The 23,579-nt window shown below is 42.5% G+C and overlaps 1 protein-coding gene across 2 annotated transcripts; it reads left to right on the top strand.

Annotated features, from left to right (window-relative positions):
• The first annotated feature begins 1,827 nt into the window (after nt 1–1,827).
• lpar2b (lysophosphatidic acid receptor 2b) lies at nt 1,828–20,655 on the top strand. 2 transcript variants are annotated; one of them, XM_080445558.1, is made up of 5 exons: nt 1,828–2,171; nt 12,042–12,518; nt 12,921–13,415; nt 16,474–16,733; nt 19,044–20,655. In XM_080445558.1, exons 2-5 carry the CDS (start codon nt 12,275–12,277, stop codon nt 19,143–19,145), a joined length of 1,101 nt encoding a protein of 366 aa, XP_080301684.1. In that variant the 5' UTR covers nt 1,828–2,171; nt 12,042–12,274; the 3' UTR covers nt 19,146–20,655. The 2 variants fall into 2 exon arrangements, with proteins under 2 accessions (XP_080301684.1, XP_080301685.1); XM_080445559.1 differs by lacking the exon at nt 1,828–2,171 and adding an exon at nt 10,978–11,106.
• The last annotated feature ends 2,924 nt before the right edge of the window (nt 20,656–23,579 follow it).

Raw genomic sequence — 23,579 nt, 5'->3', positions numbered from 1 at the left:
AATTAAATCTGTCGGCCGCAGTATGTTGCAGCTGTTATCATTTAGCTCATCTGTGACCAAAAGTAATGCCAAACGTACACGCAATTGCAATTTGTTGACAATTTCAGCAGCCTTGAGTAATATATGATCCTTTATACCACAACTTCACTGATTATGTGGAACCACTTGGATGGATTCAAACCTGGATCTCCTGCATGGATGGGAAACCAAAAGTCAACTGCTCAGCCAAAGTAGAATCCCCCCTCCCTGGCGTCTGGGCTAGCCTACATGCAGGGATACTTCATTCACCCCTGTTTGCTTTTCAATCATTCAATGTCTACAAAAATCAACCTCTTACCATGATCGGATTAAGAATTTGGCCTTCTTGATGAGCTGGCCTGTGTGTGTGTGTGTGTGTGTGTGTGTGTGTGTGTGTGTGTGTGTGTGTGTGTGTGTGTGTGTGTGTGTGTGTGTGTGTGTGTGTGTGTGTGTGTGTGTGTGTGTGTGTGTGTGTTTGTGTGTGTGTGCTTGTGTGTGTGGATGTGGTTGTGTGGGTGGGTGTGGTCGCTGCATGGTCTCTGGTCTCTACGTGGTCTCTGGTCTCTGCATGGTCGCCAAGAGTTGTAACTCACTGTGTGTTTAGAAGACACAGAGACAGAGAGATTGAGAGAAAGAGAGAGAGAGAGAGACAGAGAGTGTGTGTGTGTTTGTGTGTGTGCGTGTGCGTGTGTGTGTAAGTGTGCGTGCGTGCGTGTGTGTGTGTGTGTGTGTGTGTGTGAGGCTGCGCGCATGCATGTATGTGTGTTGTGTGTTGTGTGTGACAGAGAGAATTGGGGAGGGGGGGCTCAATTGTTGAACAAATCATGAGCCGATAAGGCCATAGTCAGTGGAGGTTGGTGGTTGTGTTGTTGTTAGTAATACTGGCAGTAATGTAATTTTGTACTTTTACTCAAGTAGCCTACATTTTGAAATGAATTCCGGACTTTTTACTTGTAACAGAGTATTTCTACATTGCAGTATTGATACTTTCACTTAAGTAAAAAAAAATCAGTAGGCCTACTTTTTCCACCACTGCCAGATGGAGCCGTAATAACACTCAAGATTTTACCGTGTAGAAATGAGCAACCTCCCTCTAACCTTTAATAACTCACTCCTGATTTAAAAAAAACAAATTCATGACAGCCTGGGAGCGAATATGACACCTAATAGCCCGGGTCCGTCACACCTTCGCTCCCCTCGCCCATTGGTTGTTTCAGCTCGTGTTCATACCTCTTCGCACGACGGACGGTGTCGCGCGCCAAAAATAGCCGACCTACAAGCTCACAACTCGTCGCGAATGCGACGGATAGTGGGCTTGTAAATCGGGCTATTTTAGACGAGCGACACCGTCGTGCAACGGAGCACAAATAAAGCCATAGCGTCCAATGGGAGGTATTGTGGGCGGACGCCGGGGCGCCAAGCAGTGTTGCCATGTCTGCTTATTATGAGCGAATATAGGCTTGTTTGTCTTTAAAGTTGCTTGCAAATATTGGTAGTTGCTGCGGGCTATGGTTGCGGGTTGCATCGCGACGTGTTGTGAGCTTGTAGATCAGCTATTTTCAAATAGGCAATTATGTGTAAAGGGCGAAGATAGGGCTCGCTTCTTTTGACTTGTTTTCATAGACCCTTTGTCTATGAATTGAATACCAAGGACCTCAATGGAAACAAGACAGCAAGGACTTTTTTTTTGGACGGACCTTTTAGACAACGTGTTTTAAATGTACTTTTGCTGTTTTTCTTTTTTACATTTCTGCCTAATAAAATATTCAATCAATCAAAAAAAAAAAACTGGTTGCTTGTCTCTCTCACACAACCTGGCAACACTGGCGCCAGGCGCACAGGTTGTGTGCTTCAGTGTGGAGCAGAGCGCTCGAGCGCTGCGTTCCAAACTTTTGATTCCATCTCTATTGTGATAGAAACAAGTCTAGCAGCGAGCAGGACGCCGCGCCCTTTTGTCCTCGGGCGTAGACGGCCGTTCACTCTCTGCGCACGACACGCACAGGTAGGTAAGGTGGTACGACCGAAACCAAACCGAACTTTGAAACGCACTTTTGTTGGAATATTCTCCCGAGTTTGAGTGTTTTTTGGACGGAAATAATCACTTTTTTTGGGGAGGGAATGGATATTCAACAGAGGCAAAGAAGAAAATACCAGTAAGTAAAGCACACGTTTTTCCGTTTTACATGCCATTATGTGTCGTTGTTTGCTTGGGTGGTGTTGTTGGAATGCGTAGGCAAGGTGAAGGTGAGTGTAAGTACAGTAGGCGCGACAATAGCATTACAGGACTGTACCACGAGTCTGGATTTACCTGATTGTCGAGTTTAAAATTAACACAAGTCTTTTTTAATGTTTTCTTTTATGTGTGTGGGCTAAAGCTAAAATGGTCAGGGTAGGCTACTAATGTATTACGTGAAGCCACGTGGAGGTTTTATATGAAAAGCTTTTTGAATACAAAAAAAAACCTTGTTGCCACAGCCTTTCAGTCTTCTTGTCCTTGTTGTCCTCGTTCTCTTGGTGTGTCTTCTTCTCTCTCGGGGGGACGACATGCTTCACTCATCAGCATTTCTGTGGCATCTGCATTGTGTCTCAGGGGGTCGGAGGAGCCTGGAGCTCATTACAGCCTCTTCTCAATTCGACCCTGTCTTTTCTCGTAAATGTTAGTTACACCCCCCCCCCAATGTGTCCAAACAAATCTGGCACTTTTGCACAGACTCGAGCAAGTATTACGCGTCGCTCTTTACCATGTGTAGACATGTCCACACACAACTACACACGCACGCACACACACACACACACACACACACACACACACACACACACACACACACACACACACACACACACACACACACACACACACTCACACACTTATTATTACACACTTACACTTACTTACATTATTACTCTGCTGTATAGTTAGGCCATTAAAAATGTATTCACTGACATCTTGGGATCAGTCTAATCTGTATGTATTCGTAGCTAAAGTATATTTTGCAGCCTACTGAATAAATGCATTTGAAACTGTCAAGCTTTTGGTCATGTTAGAGGTGTTTGTTGTTTAGTGAAGAAATAAAGAATGATTCTCATTTCAAGTAGCCCTACGTGTCATACCAATGCATGTAATCTCAAATCTGACTAACACATGCATCATATTTTAGGACGTTTAAACACGAGTCATGGTTTTCTTGTAGGTACACTTGACAGGTGAACCTGCTACAATGATAGTGTTGTATCATTGATTTTTAAAACATTTTCTGGATTAAAATGTAGCATATTATTTGGGGCACCTGGTATGGCTGCATGATTGTCTAAATGTCTAATCCTGAACAATGTTGCTTACTATTGTGATCATGATTATTTATCACAATTATGATTTTAGGTGGAGAAATATGTTTTATGTATTATCCTTTTTTATTGCTTTGTTGTTCTTGCCATATCTTGATATGTAATGTTCTCTGTGATTTTGTTGTGCCTCTGTGAGCCTGATGGATGGGGAGACATGTTGTATATTCTTCTGGTGAGGAGATGAGGGTAATTCTATTCGATGAGGGTAACAGTTTTTATCCTGTTTTTAAACTTGACCTTGCAGCACTTTGGTCGACCTTTGGTTGTTGGAATTGTGCTTTATAAATTGAGTTGTGTAAGGTGCAACAGCTGACCAAATACATATTTTAATTCGTTAATTGTCCAGTTTCACAATTACATTGTGAAATGTAGTATACCATTTATTTTTTTATTACTATCAAGCCAATGTGACCTATACTCCTTGAGTCATCAGGATCGGAGTTCACTCCGCCCTCGATTTACTGTCTCTTTACACTCTTCTATGATCTACAGTATGTAATAAAACAAAAGAAGACCCAAAAAATCTAATAATATAAATGTAGCATGCCCAAAATTAAACTTTAACTTAATTGGAGACATATTATGCACTTATTGGGAATTGTTGTGGGGCTTGATCATGGCAATCAAAACATTCTTTTAAACGTGATTGATAAAGTCTAACGGATGGAAGTGGTTATTACACTTTGGTACCTAGACGTCAGAACTTGTACAGGTAGCGTATCATTGATAAAACTTCACAATCTGCAGCTAGATGTGTATCTTCTGAGAAACGGCTTCAGATTGTCAAAGATAATGCTTCATGTAGGTTTTCCATTACATGAGATCATGGAGGATGTGTGTGTGTGTGCATTTGTATAACTGATTAACGGGTGGAGCAGTTCTAACACATGATTTAGAATTTAGTTGTGCGCCTATGTCGCACACTGAAAATAACTGATCCAAAAGCTCACAGTCGCTTTGTGATCTGCTATTTTTGGTGTGTGTGCGTGACACAATTCATAACCATAACTCATATTCAAGCTGCTCATTATGCACACAAGCTCTCTCAGTGCAGTTCCACCGGGCATCCATCTGAGCTCCCAGCTGGGTGACCACACTTGTACAGGACACTCAACACATCCATAGTTATAGGAGATACGTATTATTACGCAGAATTTCTACGTTTACGTGGAATTATTACTAAGGCCTGAGTTAGCAGTGCTCTTCACAATAGAGTCCAACCCTTAGACAATTGGGTCCGATTCACTAAGCTGTTTACACCCATATTTTGAGTGTAAACAGCTTTATGGTCTTAAATGGGGACGTGGAGCAATGCAAAGGATCTTCCATATGAACGCGTCTCTGACCTTCAGGCAAAAATGAGGAACAACTGTGATCCGCACATATCAGGGATTTATAGTTTTTATACACCCCTTTGTGAATTGAACGTCGTTTTTTGCTTAGAATCGGGCCCATTGTCATTTTGTGCTGACCTGATCGACCTCTGTTGAATTGTTTAAGATATCGTCGGGTGGAAACCTTGAATGGCCAGGAAATGAAAAAACAAACAACCTGTGTGTTCCGATGGATCCAATGTAGTTATTATTTAGTCACAAGCTCCTATACTTTTCTTTGGTTCAATATTAATAAACCCCACAGACACACTGAACCACTTTCACTTAAAAATAGTTTCTAAAATAGATGCTCTACAAGCTCACAATGCGTCGCAACTCGCAACAACGCGTTGTGAGCTTGTATATCGGCTATTTCCACTACTTTTGCATGACACTTTTGTGCGACAATGTAGGCCATTAATTTACAAAAAAAAAACATTAAAAGTTGAAATATGGAGATACAAAGTTTCCTGCCCGACATCAACAATATGTGTACCTTTTAACGTAGATTTTATTTACGTTATTGAGGTCTATTCCTATGGAGAGAGAAAATGTTGGTGATGGGGGGCATGGGTGTGGCCACTCTAGTAATGACTGGTTTGAATTCAAACTGCTGTTTATGGATTCAGCCCAGCTCAAACACACAACATGAACACACACACACACTCATGCATACGAACATATGCAGTTGTTTACCGAGGAGCCCATATTGAGAACAGCCTTTTTACCCTGTGAAAGTCACTGTTAATTTAACTCGGAGTGTACAAATATTCACTCTTTAACAGGACACTTCACACATCCCCCAAGGAGATATGGAGAATCTCTTTAGGGAGATTCTGCGTACAAATGGACACCCTTCCGGTTCAATTTGTACACTCAGAGTTAAATCAACACTCAGGATTTTATGCTGTGTACTTTGTCACAATAGCTCCCCCCCACACTCATGGCCAAATGTAAATTTGCACCGTGTGGATTCTGTGGAAACCCTGTACACATGCGTGTGTGCCAAACTCGGAGGAAAGTGAAACAGTAACCCACAACCCCAGTTGACTTTCCCATGGCGTGCATAAAGCACAACAGAACGTGGAAGTGTGAATACTTCTGATACGGGAACAAGGCCTATGGTTTTGTTTGGCATGGATGTGGTAAGGTTCCACAGACACACTACCATAGACTACTACTACTACTGTAAACTACGTCTGCAACTATTGATTATATTCTTAACAATTATTCTATAGATTACTTTTTGGATTAATCAAATTATCCAGAAGTGTGTTTATTTATTTATTTATTAATGTTTTAATATATTAACGAACCGATTAACCGATTAAAGTGTTATACTTCGTCACACAATGGTGTTGTGCAAAAATAGTGAACAGTAGATCTGCAAACTCAACGCGTCACTCACGATGCGACACATCGTGAGCTTGTAGATTAGTTTGTGTGTGTGTGTGTGTGTGTGTGTGTGTGTGTGTGTGTGTGTGTGTGTGTGTGTGTGTGTGTGTGTGTGTGTGTGTGTGTGTGTGTGTGTGTGTGTGTGTGTGTGTGTGTGTGTGTGTGTGTGTGTGTGTGTGTGTGTGTGTGTGTGTGTGTGTGTGTGTGTGGTTGGGTACTACTTTTGATTAATTGATTTCATCTCTGGAGTGACATGATCCTCTTTCTTGGTATTAGTAAGGACTCGAGCAGCAGCATTCTGAATCAACTGCATATCGTCTGATCAATTATGTAGGGAGACCTGTAAAGACACTGTTGAAGTAGTCAAGTTTTTGTGTCCATGAATATGGATGGACAAGCTTTTCTAAATGTTGCAATGCTGAGAATAAGTCCTTTAATCATTGATACCTTTTTAAGGTGATTGTAGGCTGGCTATATAGGATAGGATGATGCACCTGTTTCATGTCTGGAGCCTGATGCCTTCAGACAGATTCACTGAACTACAGGGAGACAGATTCAGATGCATTGAAGCAAATATGCTTAAAGCAATATGGCTTCTTGCCAACAGCACTGCATGCTCTCTACTTTATAACTTGTTAATCTCTGGCAGGTCCAGGTGAAACCTGCCTTGGTTTGGCCTGAACGGGTTATGCTACTGTTTAAAGGCTGTTGGCAGCTGCTGGTTAGTCTGTTTGCAACTCAGGAACTACAGATACCCTGGCAGTGGTTGTGTGTTCTCTGTTAACAATCTGCACACATTATCACAGTGGTAATCTCTCAAGAACAGATTCTGCTCTGCGCTTGAATCTGTCGGTAGCCGTGTTGACAACCCGTGCGCATTGGCTACAAGTGGGCGTGCCATCAGATCAGGAAGCAGGCCGCGCTTTACCCAATCAAATGTAGTGGGTAAAACCATGGAAAGTTAGTAACATTTTAAATTGCTCTTTCATCATAGAAACAAGTGGGCTTATAAAAAAAACGATCCATGTTCTTTGGGACAAATGGTGTTAGTGTTCCGTGGAGAAATATTGTTAGTGGGAATGAAAACATAGTCGCACCACCGGAAGTGAAAGACCAAAACCCCGCTTTCCCTGAGCACGGGTCGTCCGTTCAGCTCCGCCCAGAGCCAAATGAATAAGTAAAAACAGCAGAGGGTGCTGTTTTTCCTTTTTATTTGGCGATGGGCTCCCAGATTGTCACAGTGGTAATCCTTAATATTTTTATGCTTTATTTCTTAAATAAGAGAATGTAGAGAGCCAGTAAACCAAGGGCAGAGAGAAGAGACGTGTGAGACAAGACTGGGAGTCAGATTCGAACTCTGGTCCTCCTTGGCTTGCACAGGGTCTGTGCAGTAAATGGCTAAGCCACCAGGCACCCCATAACGGTATCTATTTTTAATTGGTACATTAGTCCTATATTCAGTATTCATATGGGTTTGCTATCAAAGAGAAAGAAACATTAAACAAAACCTAGCTACCTGTTGATAGACTGTACACAATATATTCATTGTTTATAGTCTGTACATTCGTATACTCAGTGTTTATAGACTGTTAAATGAATATACCATGAATATATCCATCCATATAATTGACATGTTCATTCATTTAGTCACTGTTGTTATCGGACTTTTTTCTATAATTTATTTTCTATTCTTATAATGACTATATTTTGTTACTGCTAATTGTATCTTGCACGGAAAATGATTTCACTGGTTTGTTACTTCTTCATTTGGGGAAGTAATGCTCCAACTCCACTTTCTCTCCCCAAATCCCTGCTAATGTTACATTACACACTCGCTGTCCCTAGCCCCATGTGTGACCTCGCCCTAGGCTGTAGCTTGGTCTCATAAACTTACCATCCGGCAAGTTACCATCCAGTAGTTTCAATGGAGTGGCAAAATTGAAAGACGGATCAAAACAACCTTTTGAATTTGACAAGGAAACGTGTTCTCAATCTGCTGCTGATCGAGAATGCGCTTCTGTTTTACATTATTCTTGTTAATGATTATTAATCACACTTTCCAGCCGTTGTATTTGGTCATGCTATCATGAGCGAGAGCGACACACAAATGGGAAATGTGATGGTTGGGGAATGACCGACATATTGAAAGGCCTAAATGTTTACATAGTATTCTGTAACAAGTTTGTTTTGGCTGTGTATGTTAATACAGTGTTTCCCCTAGGATGAAGTTATAGCAGCGGTGGTGAATATATAAAAAAAAAGTGTGGTGTTCAAAATGCATCTTTTGCTCAAACAACACAACACTAAGTATCTACAGTACAGTAATGAGCAGGAGGAATATCTGTCTAGTTTATATATGAATATGAATAGTCTCAAGATTTTGGAAAATATACTTTTATTAGACAAATAAAAGTATTACAAAAAACGGTCGCAGATAAACGAAAGTAATCGTGGCGGCACAGATGGCAGCCTGCGGATGGTGTTTTTGAGATTGACAGACAGGTATCCCTGGGTGGACGGCCTCCAGGCAAAACACTCGGCGCATGGCCAATACCAAGGCTTCTATCTTTGTGTACAATATCACTATTACTTCAAGATGTTTCCTTGCATGTTCCAACCAAATGATTATGTTTGATTACGGTCTGTCTATCTATCTATCTGTCTGTCTAAGAAACAACAGAAACTGGAAAGATGACTGCAAGTGTACCATCATAATTTCCTAGTGTAGGAAGGAACATTTTCTGTAAACATGAGCAATGCGGCATATTCCAACCAAATGATTGTTTGATTACTTTCTGTCTGTCTATTTGTCTATCTATCTGTCTAAGAAACAACAGAAACTGGAAAGACGACTTCAAGTGTACCATCATTATTTCCTAGTGTAGGAAGGAACTATTTCTGTAAACATGAGCTGTGAGCCACAGCTGTTACTTCCTGTCGGTGGTTTACTGTCAACACCTCAGCCACGCTGCATATGAAACTATACGGTTCTGAAAAAAACATTTCAGCACCTGCCTCTGTGGTGTGCCTCGCTGATCATTAGATTGCCAACCCCAACCCCCTGGAATCGAATCCCGCTGCCGCCACTATTTTCCCAACAAACGCAGTTTTTGACCGCGATGGAGGCGCGCCGTCTCAAGCGAACTGGAGCCACGAGAGGCACCGCCATGCGAGCTAAACCGAGCATTGCGGTCGCCGAACGTTGCGAAGTTCGCTTGAGCAGACTCCGCAGTCCGCACAGTCCGAGTTATGTACCGATAGGCACAGAATCGTAAATCATGTTTTGGGGTGAGCGTTTGCCCCAACTGCCACTATGCCTTTTCGATCATCCAGAATGAAGTATTGGATTACGGTGTGTTATGTTTAGTAATACTGTTAATGTGGATCGAAATAAACTAAAAACTAGAAGTGACTACTGGCCAGTCACAGCGCGTCTTTTCCGGGACTTTCCCAATCTCCTGTCCACTCAAATAGCTTGCCTCAGCCACATACTAGTGTAATAGGCATGCACATTTCTTCAGTTTTTCGACTCGTGCTCCAGTCGACTTCTTTTTTCTCTCCCCAATTTAGTCGTTTCCTCCCGCACACATTTCTGTGTTGTCACTGCTGTTGTATCCTACAGACTCACCTGCCAGTGAGGAGCCTTCCGTGAGGACGTAGAGCCTTCGTCCTACTCCTCTGACAGGAGCCGCCCCAGCCTGTAGGATTACGTGCAGTGATAGATAGATAGATAGATAGATAGATAGTAGACTTCATTAGCCACTGTTTTCCAAATTGGAGAGGGAACCGTGTGTGTGGTAATCCATGTTGGTGTAACCATTTTGACAAACTAGATGGAAAAAGTGCAAAATATGCAGTGTTACGTTTGTATATCACACATCTGCGTATGTCCATAATTTGACGCCAGTCAGCAAAATATACTATTTCTATCTTCAAAACTGGGTCTAACTATCTTCCCCATGGCTCTTAAGTCACTCTTTTAGCACATAAATGAAATCAAACAAAGTTGATTCTGACCACATATAACATCACAAAACCCAGTATGGATCCAGTCCTGGTTTTCTTCCTTCCTTCTTCCACAAATGGCTAAATCAACATATCTTTCATTAAAACAAACTCCATACTGGGTTTTGTGATGTTATATGTTGTCAGAATCAGATTTGTTTGCGTTCGTTTATATGCTAACTTCGAGTCACTTTGAGAGCCGTTTCTTTCACTGCACAATGGAAGTCAACGAGGCGCTATTTGTGGATTATTAATTTCTAATCAACTGCGCAACAGTTACAGAGCAATATATATCTCACCAATTGGAACATTTCACTTACAAATGTTTCCTAAATTAAGGATTATGATCTACCTTATGATCTACCTCTACAACCCTAAGTCTCTCTGTCATCCTTATTATGATCTTATCTGTCATTGGTATTCTGCCTGTCCCTAATGCTTTCTGCAATTCCTGCTCGTTTTTGTTTGGCATCATCCCATACCCTCAGTAGGAGAGTAGGTCATTGAGGCTCTCTCTCACACACACACACACACACACACACACACACACACACACACACACACACACACACACACACACACACACACACACACACACACACACACACACACACACACACACACACACACACACACACACACACACACACACACACACACACACACACACACACACACACACACAGTGTGTGTTTGGTTTGAGATTGGGTTACATAGTTGGATTGTGTAATTGCGAGGTGTGTCTCCGCTATAGGGAACTGCACTGCTTTTTCCATTGTTGAGAGCAGAAGCAGGGCTGGCCCTGTACTTCAGTGTTTGGTTGGCTGTGAGTGTCAGTGGGAACGGGTGAGCATGTGTGAGGGGAAAGCTGTAGATTCAAATCCACCATGTGTGGTGCTTGCGAGTTTACCGACAACAGGATTATAGCTCAATGTTGTCCTCATTTTTGGAAGTGACTTTTCAAACAACGGTGGGTGAGTTGGTTGAACTCTGCTCCAAGGATGTGGTTATCTTTGATTATAGCTTCTCTGTCCCAAAGCATTTCCTTTTCTGCAAAGCCGTCTTCTGCGATATAGAGCTCAGTGAGAAAACCCCCCAAAAAACACATTATAGTTAATACTTTTCTGTCCCCGCTTGGCCAGGGAGAATTGCTTATGACCTTCAGTCAGTACTACTTGTCAACCTGTAGGTGTCCTACCTGACACTACTGTCTAAATGTATCAATGGAAGAGTAGGGAGACCACCCCCAACCACTGCAGGTGTGCTAGTTAGGCTATATTTTATTAATACTCTACTACAATACACATTGGTTGAATATTAGTCTCGCGTAGCCAGTCAACTATTACACAATCTATGAACGCTATATAGATGATGAGATGTATGACCGGAAGCGTTTGAAAATTGTGGGAGGCAACAGTCTGGCAACGCAAGACTAGTTGAATATTAACGTTTTATTCATTTATGTGCAAAAGCATTGTCGGGTTCAATCTAGCCCATCAGAGGATATAAGTAAATGGGGCACAAGTTTGAGCATGCAGATTTAACACCACTAGACATGGCAATGGCAGTATATGGAAAGTTTGTTTATTCCACATTTACATTTAACTAATGCTCTTCAATTCCTAGACCACCAACACCATAATAACAACAAGTAACCAAATGCAGAAAGGACAAAGGACAGAGCCTAAAGCGTAAATAGTACATTTTATTTGCATGAAAAACAGACGTTTACAGACAAACGTTTAAAACTTCTGCACACCTACTCCCAGTTTGATTCCTGCTTTTTTCGGATGCGTTAAAAACTGATTTACATTGTGCAAAGACCTTTACCTGTCACTCTGGAATGATCACTTAAGAAAAGACATGCTTCTAAAATGAAACTTTCCTTTTTTCTCTCTCCAACAGATTCAAGAGGAGGGATCAATGTCTCAGGCAGTAATTAACGTGTGCACGTACCGGTCAAAATAGATGCATCTTTGCCTCCACTGGTCCAACTGAGGACATGTCCGTCTTCAAACTACCAATAGAGCATATCTGAATGCCGCCCTAGCCCCAACCTGCTGCCCAGCCACTTACCATCTGACCTGCCCTCATTCTCCGCCCCACACACTCTGAATCCTGCTACCTGACCGGTCGAGATGGAGCACGACGAAACCTGCTACAGCAACGAATCCGTCAAGTTTTTCTATGAGAAAAGTGGCAAGAACATCAGCGACCACTGGCGGCCCCGTGATTTTGTAGTTGTCAGCCTAGGCCTGCTGGTGTGTTTCATTGTCATCTTTTCCAACATGCTGGTCATTGCAGCCATTTTTATCAACCGAAGATTTCACTTCCCCATCTACTACCTGTTGGGCAACTTGGCTGCTGCAGACCTCTGCTCAGGTACCTAAAATACTGATAGCAGTACTTGGCCTATATACACAGCTATAATAAAACATTTACAATGGGGCTTATTGCTGACTCTTTGTACTTGTGCAAGACGGGAAATTCAGCCCGTCTTGCACATGTAGCACTAATAGCAGCAGTATCTACTGTACATATAACCATCTGCAGTAAGATTTAGGCCTCTTCTAACCACTCCACCAGTCTTAATTCTGCATCATGACCACTCAACACAATGCAATGACTCGAATGAATTGTTGCAAGGTTCGGTCGTTTTGGTCTGTTTTTGCGCTCAGAGTTAAATTAACATTGAGGATTTCACTGTGTTGATTTGCTGCCTTGATAAACTGGATTCTAGTTTAAACTTTTAACCGGATTCCCTCCCTGGCCTCTCCCTGACAGGCATATCCTACCTCCACTTGATGTTTCACACGGGCCCCTGGACAAACAAGCTCTCCATCAACCAGTGGTTTGTGCGCCAGGGCTTGATCGACACCAGCCTGACAGCATCCGTGGTCAACCTGCTGGCCATAGCAGTGGAGCGCCATCAAACCATCTTCACCATGCAGCTTCACAGCAAGATGACCAACCGCCGCGTGGTGCTGCTCATCCTGGGCATTTGGGGCGTGGCAATTATCATGGGCCTGGTGCCGACCATGGGCTGGCACTGCATGTGCGACCTGATTAACTGCTCCACAATGGCTCCGATGTACAGCCGCAGCTATTTGGTGTTCTGGGGCTTGCTCAACCTGCTGACGTTCTCCATCATGCTGGCCGTCTACACCCGGATCTTCGTGTATGTGAGGCACAAGAGCCAGAGGATGTCGCAGCACACCACACAGATGAACCACAAGGAGACGGTCGTCAACCTGATGAAGACCGTCTCCATGATCCTGGGTGAGAGAAAGTCTGCCGCTCACTAGCTCAGTCACTCACTCCATTAGTTACATTTAAGCTGAAGTACTGTAGTACCACCTACACAACACGCATCCATTTACAGTCACATGCAGGAAGCAACCTGCAGTCACAGGCATTTCTCACATGCCTCATACTTGGGCAATGTGAACACAAGTACTTAAGATCCAGAGCAGAGTGACTTAATACAAAGTCTTACAAGCCTGCACACTGACACACACACACACACACACACACACACACACACACACACACACACACACACACACACACACACACACACACACACACACACACACACACACACACACACACACACACACACACACACACACACACACACACACACACACACACACACACACACACACACACACACACACAAAGGGAGTTGTGCAGGCTCCTCTCTTAGCTTGTCTAAACTTGCTACGCCAGACTCCCACCCTATTCTCTCTCTCCTTCCCCTGTTTCCTTTCTTTTCTGTTGATTGGACCACTTTTCCTCACTCCTCTCTTCCCACCACACAACCTCACCATGCCAAAAACCCCACTCCCACTCCCACCCCACGCTTCTGCTGGTGCATTTTTTACTTTTGATTAAATTCCTCAAGTTAGGAAATATTATACCTCTCCCTCCTCTCTGTCTCTCGCTCAATAGTCTTCACGTTCTCTGGCATGTGGAGAGGGTGAGGAAACACTGAGCATGTCCAGACAGAGAGAGCAGCGCTACTACCATGACACACCAAAACATTCTTGTGTCGCCTAGTTTCTCCCTTTCTCCTGCCCTTAAGCCCGAGTTATACTCGGTTGAGCAACATGTCATGCACCAAAAAAATAGCCGATCTAAAAGCTCACGTGTCGCAGCATGACACGCTGTGAGCTTGTAGATCTACTATCGTCGGTGGACGATACTGGTGCACAGCCATGTATAAATCAGGCTTTATGACACTGACAGCCATGCGTTTGTGTGCATATTTTTTTCATATGCATATCTTATGCGTTTGCAACTGTGCATAAATTTGCACAAACATAACACGTGACTGTGTGGGTACAGTATGGATTCCCGAGGCTGTGAACCTGTGTAATTAAGTTTTACAGTAATGAAATCTGATCTTACAGGCTAACCCTGTTCCACACACTGACATGGTGCGCACACACATGTGTGTGTGTGGATACGTTTCACGTGTACTGTACAGTATGCAGTGGAACAGAGGAATTTACAGTGGTCATTTCCTCCCTCTCCTTTTGACTTCCCCATACTTCTTCACATTCTTCTTCACCACTCTGTCTACCTAGTTGTTAATTTAATCCTAGTCTTGCGTAGCCAGATGTTCAGAGATCTCCGCCTACCCATATGTCTGGTGACATCTAAATTCAATGAGCTAGTAAAAAAGTGCCCTTAGGGCGTTTGGCCCCATCCTACCTGAAAGCACCCCCATCTGCCCACCCCACCCCCCATACCACAAAAATCTCCACGTTCCCCATCCCCCATACAACAACAACCCGCCACATCCCCACCCCCCATACCACAACAATCACCCAGTTCCCCATTAAGTGGTGGGAATAAAACGTTCATTTCAGTGAACGAACGATTTCGTTCATGTTCACGGCAATGATCCGTTCAACTGATTCGTTCAACGTTCAGTAGCGCTTCCGGTCCCGGCTGGAGCGCATGGGCTACTATATGTATGCAACTGTGTATATCTGATCCCACTGACATGACTGCACAGAAACAGCACTGTCATTCACCATCTAATTGCACCACCTTCTTTTGTAATATAATAATGTGTAGAAGTAATAAATAACTACAATATATAATGTAGTAATAAGTTGTTGTTTTTTGTCGATAATTATCTCCATTTTCTTTACAAAGCAGCCTAAAGGTCCTTTCAGATGGCAAGCGGGCAACGCGCCTATGTAATTCACTTTCAATGAGAGGCGGGCCATTATTTGGGACGTGCGGAGAAGTTGAGGGGCGGTGAGGCGTGAAACCGCTGATCCGAGCGGTAACGCCCGCGTGTACCGCTTACCGTCTGTCACGACCTTAAGTCAGTGCACTCACATGACTATCGATTTCCAACCATTTCTTTAACTTAATATAGTTCATGAATAGTAGTTGTAGCATACTATTTATTTGCATCATCTTCTATTGCATCATCTTCTATTCAAACATGAACTCTATTCAAACATGAATGAAATCGTGAACAGTAACAGTTTCAGGAAGTGAACGGGTTCGTTCACGGCAAAGAACTAGTCCTTATGAACGAATCAATCCTGAACGACCCATCACTATTCCCCATCCCCCATACAACAACAACCCCCCACCTCCCCACCCCATACATAACAACCCCCTCCTCCCCACCCTCCATACAACAACAACCCCCCACCTCCCCACCCTCCATACCACAACAACCCCCCACCTCCCCACCCTCCATACCACAACAACCCCCCTCCTCCCCACCCTCCATACCACAACAAAACCCCACCCCACCCCATCCCCCAACCTTCACCCCCCCCCCCCACCTGCATACCACTATAACCTCTCCACCCCCCTACCCCTCCAACCATCACCCCCCACCTACATACCACTATCACCTCTCCACCCCCCCCCCCTCCCCTGCCTTCATACCACCATAACGCCAATTCAGAAATTTAACCCATTAAGACCTTAGGCGATTCTTTAAAAAAATCTAAATCCTAACAGTTTTTTGAAAAAAATATAAAAATATTTTTTCACGATTTTTCAAAAATAGCAGATCTACAAGCTCGTAGCGCGGCGCCGCGCTATGAGCTTGTATATCTGCTATTTTTGAATAGCCAAAGACATCTAAAGTGACACAGATGCGTTCCAGGTATCAATGGGTTAAAAAATGCAAAAGGATTGGTTTTCAATGCAGTAAGCGCTTGTTTGTTAGTGGCCATTCTCACCGCATATTGAATTTAGATGTCCCCAGTGTTCTGATCCTATAGTCTTTAATGTACATGTAGTTGTTCAGTCGCTGTGCTCTGATTTATCCATTGTTTCCTCCAAAACCCTGCAGGTTGCTTTGTGATCTGCTGGACACCTGGCCTGGTGGTACTGCTTCTTGACGGCCTGAATTGTGAGTCGTGCAACGTGCTGCGCTACGAGAAGTACTGCCTGGTGCTGGCCGAGTGCAACTCCTTCGTCAACCCCATCATCTATTCCTTCAGGGACAGGGACATGAGGAGAACCTTCAAGCGCATCCTGTGTCGCCTGTGCAGACGCGGCGACGACCGGAGTAGGGAGTCCGAAGTTCGCTTCAACACCATGGAGCATGAGGTACTGTCTGAAACAAGTAACGGAGACAGCCACCATCAGGTCAACAGCCACAAACTAAACCACATCGAGGACTAGTGCTGTTAACAGAAACCACAACACGCCAATGTATTTGTAAAGTGGCTAACACAGGCCACATGACCCAGAGAGCCACCGGCCAGGCACTGTCCTGAGAGCAGTGTGACGACAACCCCCCCATGTCACTGAACTGACAACCACTAGACTAACTAGTAAATACCAGCAACATTCATAGGCAGGAGTGCTAGATCGGTGGTGATTCCGAGGGGATCTGGGGCTGTTTGGGCCCCTGAAAGTTTATAGATTGCATTGTTTAATACATATTTGGAGGTTCTGTGTTGTCCCCCATGAGCCTCAGATTTCCCAGCAGCTCCCCATCACACAGCCAACAACCACACTAACAATTGACTGCAGAATGCACATACTAATTAATGACAATAAAAAAGATTGCATCGCAAGTGATCAAGTAGTTGAACTGGTAGAATTGTTGCATAATTCTCCATGATCTACTTTTGCCAATTAACTACTTTGTAATGAGATGAGGCTTTTATTATATTTCAATTATAATGCTCACTACCTAATCACTACTATAAAAGGAAGAGTGGGTGAAGCAGTGTACGTATGTATACAGCTAGCAACTTCAACAAAGCATGAAAAGCAGTGAAGCTTTTCTCTTGGGGCAACAATGATGGTTGTTTTTGTTGTAAAGGCATCCGCACACTATAGAGTGAATCTTCTTCTCTGTCTCTGTTATTGTGTCTAGACTAACCTTAATGGCAGGCTTGTCTTGCAAATCTTGGCATGTGACACAGGTTTTCACCCTCCGTCTCACTATCTCACGGTATCAGAAGGGCGCTCATGCCAAATGGAAATGTCTGCTGTGACCAAATCATTTGCATAGGTTGTTTGTGAAAGATTTTGGCACACTTCATCACATCTCAGTGTTACGGATAGTGTACACACATTTTGTGTATATACACAAATGTGTATCTCTTAAGTAGAAAGAAGAAATTACTACAAAATGGGCAAACACATACATTAGATAGATTCACTGAGAGTTCTCCAACAGACAAAAACATATCAGATTGATTTTATCATGGTTCTGAAAATCACGCTATATCAAGGCCTCCAAACGGACTCCCAAAGCCTCATTTGAGATTAAAATGTTTGCAAGTGCTAGAGGTTTATGCAATATGTGTTTATGCCGTATCTAGTGTGACTGGTCTGTGTTCACTATGCTGTTGCTAATGTTTGTGTAATATTGTGTTAGCACTGTACGGCCTTAAACCACTCCAGATGTCTGCTGGTGGTTTCAATGGGTCATGCTCCTTGCCATGTTTCCTCTGACTTGTTGCTTTGGCATGCACGAGCGTTGGAAGCACGCTCTCCCTTAATCACATACCCACACTCTGACTGACAATCACAGGCCCATACTTCTCTCATTATTGCAACCATGAAATACTGTCATATCACTTTGCGTGTGTGTGGCCTGAATCCTAAGAAATGCCATTTTAAATATTTACTTGTCCTGTCAATGACATCAACCTTGAAAAGGAGGCCATGTCATGACATGGAATGGGGGAGAAAAAAAGTACCTTCCCCTCACCAGGAGTTGTAATGGCATAAAGATTTTATGTTTTTGTTTTTAGTTTCATAATGGCAGCCTAGATATCCATTATAGTGTTTAAAGAGGAAGCTATAGATGTGTGGATACAACCACTTATTAGTCATGTATTACTATAACTACCACCAATACTCTTAAAGGGAATGTCAATATAAGAAGTTGTTATGGGACATATAGTGTACCAGCTATCAATATTCTTTATCTCCTGATTTGAAAGGAATATGTTTGATACTCATTATTTTTTATATTATAGCCTTACTGTTAGTATGTAGACATTTTAAAACATTTCACCGTATATTTGTTCTATTTTTGTACAGAAATTACCACTGAAAGTTTTGCTATAAAATGAATAAATACACAAGTTTCAATCCACGCATGTCTGTCAGCCTGTTCGTTTGTCTGTTGTGTGTCTATGTCCTGTGTGTCTGTGAAAAAATGCAAATTGGCATTTTCATATCAGGAAGTATTACAACTGCATGTCTACTTAGATTTCCTTCCTTTTTCAGGTTGTAACGACGACTAACCCTGTTTTCTCTCTCTTCTTTTTACTTTCTGTTCACTTTCTGTGCTATACCGAATCCCCTCCCTTTTAATCCCTAACTCTTTCTGTTATCTGCACTTCTTACCTAATTCTCATCTCTGGCCTGAACTTGTATCACTCCTCTATGTAGCCTCATAAGAACCGTAGTGTCGACCTGGAGAAGACTGTGACCAACGGAACCCCTTTCATCCTGGAGGGCTCAGAAGACATGCAGGCCTCTACTGAGAGCTGACATGAGCCCAAACTGAGATAAACATTTGGCATACATTCAAGAAACACACACACAGGCATTTGAAACTGAGATCCACTGAGCTCTGTGTGGACATTCACAACCTGAAAGAAAAGTTGTGCAACTTGTGGTTTGTAACAAAGCCATAGACAATTCCCTATTTTTTAAAACGCCTATTGGTCTTTCTTTTTTAGTAATGTATTTAGAAATCCTTGGAGGTTGTTCTATTGGAAATGAGAGCCTAGACTGACCTTCAGAATTCAGGGACCTTCATGAAATATATTCTGAAGGTCACTGATGCTCATGAAAGAACCTCTGTCCTCGTTACCTTAATAATTCTACTGGAAAATATCAAATTGTTTAGTTTTTTTCTTTGTACTTATTGTGCCTGTTTGAAAAATAACAAGCAAAGCATTTCAAGCGTGACATACGTGAGGTATTTGAAGGCTATGTAGTCCTTTTGTGAAGGATGCAATGGCCTATGTAAACCACCAGATTTTTTTGTCTCTTTATGGTTATGAACGTAACGATTTTCAAAGTGGCATCACTATTTTGAGCATGTCACTATAGTCAACATTTGTTGAAAATGTTCAGACATTTAAAAAATATTGCAGAGATCTACAAGCTCACAACGATGGGACACATTGTAAGCTTGTAGATCAGCTTTTTAGCTGTGCGACACCATACCATAAAGTATAAATGGGGCTTTAGTGGTTAATTTATACTGATATTAAAGAGAGAAGTCCACACACAAGAAAATGCACCTATAAGATTGTATTACAACACATTCTGTCTATTGACAACTTCATACCGTAGATCTGATCCAAAACCAGTTCAAAAGCTTTGTCACAAGTGATATAAATTGACATGCCTAGAGTGCAAAAACCCTACTATAAGCTGACCCGTCCTCAATGTCTGATTATTTAATGTGGCTTTATAAAATACTGACAAAAAAAACAACATACTGTGTGTTTGTCTATGTGTTGACAACTTGTCAGTTCTCATTTTACAATTGCTTAGGGGTTTGTATGTTGCATAAGACTGCTGTTGAAATATTTCCCCCCCAAAAATCTATTTACAATCACATTATTGATATTGTATTTAGTTTGCTGTCTAAGACTTGTAGCACACTGTGCTGCCTCCTTTTCAGCGGTAATGACATCATTAACAGGTAGACACAGTCAAATCCGTCTAATCCAGTTCGATGGATAGAACATTTCACTTAGTAACTCTTGATGAAACAAGTGTTTGTTGTTTGAAAATGTGATGCAAATTAAGGGAAAATGTTTTGTTTTGCTGTTCACTCAATGTTCTGTTGTAACGTTTTATGTGATACATCATACATGTAATGCTGTATATTTTATCAAATGTAATGCTAAGCTGATATGAAGGAAGATTGTGTTTCTATATAGTTGGAGTGGGGCTTGTGTCTCACAGGGAGCCTGACTCAGACACGGTATTGTGTCAATCTGACTCATCAATGAAAACTGTCATTAAAGACTTTTGTCTGGAATATCTGGCTTGATTTACTCATGGGCCTGCTGGACATATACTATGTTACAAAGGCAGGGTATACACAAAACAGGGCATAACACTTTTAAGCAAAATATGTATGTATAGAAGGCACAGGACTGTAGTGGCTGAGTGGATGTCATTCCTCTTAGTCCCACTTCAGCTGTTTATTTTATTGTCACATCGTTCTCTTTATTTCCATGTCTCTACAAAACACTGGAGGGCTTCGCCTTGGTTTGGTCACGTTTAGAGGGTTTAAGGTCAGCGAGAGAGAACCTCTTCTTGGGTGTTGGTGATATCTTATTTGTGTTCCCTAAGGAAAGTCTCTTTATCTTCTCCCCTACCTTTCCCATCCCCCCTGCGTTCCCTTGCTTCCTCCCCAGTGGAAGTGTCTTTACACCAGATTCCTTCCTGGGTTTGTTTGTGAAGATTTCTTTGATTGAAATGGACTTCTTCCTCTTCCCTGCCAATGAGAACCTCTTCTGGGAGCGATCACCCTTCCTCAGGTTATCCAAGTTGAGTTTGTCCAGTGGTAGTATGCCCGTCTTCCTCTTGTGTTTCTTGTTTCCCAGCGCCCTCTTCAGTTTCCCCCAGGGTGTAGCAGGTTTCTTTTTCTTCCTCCCAAACAAACTTTTCTTAGAGGAGGAGCCCCCCATGGATAACAGACCTGTTGGGGTGGAAATGCATAGATTTAAACTCAAAGTATCCTCTATGTCAGGCGAACCCAGTCAGTCATAACGTAACGCAAAGGAATATTTTCCAACATTGAACAAATTAAATTAAAAACAAATAATGTATATATTATTTAGATATAAAAGTTTATTCAGCTGGAGATTCAAATATTTACAATGGTTTTATGCAGCAAAATACTGCAGCTTTAAAGGTCAACCATTTTCAATGCACTAATAGCGAGTTGATGGGCATTCCCAACACTGAACAACATCACCACCGTCTACATATATTTCCATACAGTATATGCCACTAGCTGATACTGAGCTTGACTATGAGGTTACTTTGTTATTCGACTTCAGATCATTAGTAGTGTTAAGCCATGCAGCCATCACACAGAAGTGTTTGTACTGACGTACATAAGTTGGTAAAACCTCACATATAAGGTCACGTGGTTCAGCAGTATACAAGCCCTCATGCAGTACAGCCAAATACGTGCGACAGATTCTAGATGGCGATATGAATCAGGGTGCAGAACACCTTGTGATAGATGCTCATCAGGCTGCCATAGAAGTAATTACTAATTGTACCTGAAATGTTACAGTAAAACACCAAGAGCAGCATGTTGGCACATGGAGGAATGCCTCACACGCACACACAGACTAAAAGATAAATGGGCCAAGGGCCCTATCACGGGGGCCCCCGCAGGTCTCAATCCCTCCCTGGCTACCAGTAGGTTAGTTTTATTTGTTTTGGGGAATATAGGACACTTTCATTTCAGCATAACTTCAGAATGCAGTCTACATTTCTCATAAAATCCAATATAACATTTAAGCCAAAGAAAAACTAAAACAAGACCTCTGAAAACTTAACATCACTCACACACACTTGAGTCAACCCTTCCTCCGCACTAACAAATGGACTCATTCCAAACATACCTTATTGCTTGCTTCGGCAGTAGTCTGCGTTGTTCGTTAGTGTCCTGTATGGGTACAATTGAATTTGTCTAATGCTGCATCTGTACTTCCCCAGGCTATGATGGTACTGTAGGTGCCTGACTGAGGGGTAAGATCAAATGACTTGAGTTTCAAGAGAGAAGAGCATAGCAGGTTGGTTTCATTCACGTGGTTCTCTCACAGACGCAGCAAGAAAACCTGGAAAACTTGTTTTGCAACATCGTTAGTTTTTGAATGACAATGTAGACAACTGTAGTTGGAGTTCAACTTGACAACCCCCAATCTGGAGGTGGTTGTGGAGGGGAGGTTGAGGAGACAAGAATCCATCCTGATGAACCCCTCCCAGTATAATGAGCTAGCCACCGGGATGAGGAGCACCTTCAGCCATAGACTCATGTCCCCCCCAGCACAGGACAGAGTGATTTGGTCTGTCCTTTTTTTACTCCATAACCAATCCGCACCCTTTCTGTTCTGTTCTTGGATTAATGACTCCAGCTTTACTCTGGTACATTTTCATATGGACTATACTGGGATGTACTACACTAAGTACCATAGCAGATCATATGCCTGCTTATATATAGTATTATCTCTGCCAGGCCGAATGCAAAAGAGATACAAGGGGCACCTGACTCATATTATGAGATCCCATTGAAAATGTGTTGCTGGATTCGTTGGATCATGACATAACAGCCCATATAGGCCACTCCCATGTCTGCTAACTAGATTTACAGTCATTTTTTTCCTTCAAAACACACTTTTTGCAACTCCTACCAATTTTGTACAAAACTCACACAAATTGCTAGGCATGATCTCTGGACTCATGTAATAAACATATAACGTACCAATTTTAGACAATTGTGAATGCATTGTCCGATCGACCCCATTACAACACCTAATTTAAAAACCTATTATCAACACATGTACCTACACCTAGTGGCTTCAGTTGACGTAATGCCACACATCATCCCTGCAATGTCACATTCTCCCTCTTACACAACCCTGGGTAGGTCAACCGGCCTGGCAAAGATTTGCGTTGAGCACACTATAGTTGCTCATTGTCATTGTCACTGTCATGCTGATTGAGTATAGCCTAAGCCTGCAATTCATATGGACTGTCCCAGCAAAACTGCTAAGTATGTACAGTATGTGCGTTGTGCAAGCAGGCCTGAAGTCACCGTCAAACTCAACGTCCATAAAACCATGGCTGTCTCTTTGCAGAACAAGATCCTGAAGGAGAGGTTTGGCATGGTGATCCCCGATGTTCAGATTGAAGATAGAAAAGGAACCATCCTCATCTCCT

The sequence above is a fragment of the Gymnoscopelus braueri genome (genome assembly GCF_963280865.1).
Source record: "Gymnoscopelus braueri genome assembly, chromosome: 2".
NCBI lineage: Eukaryota > Metazoa > Chordata > Actinopteri > Myctophiformes > Myctophidae > Gymnoscopelus > Gymnoscopelus braueri.
Note: the sequence above shows the minus strand (reverse complement) of the source record. Positions and strands in the feature narration are given on the sequence as shown.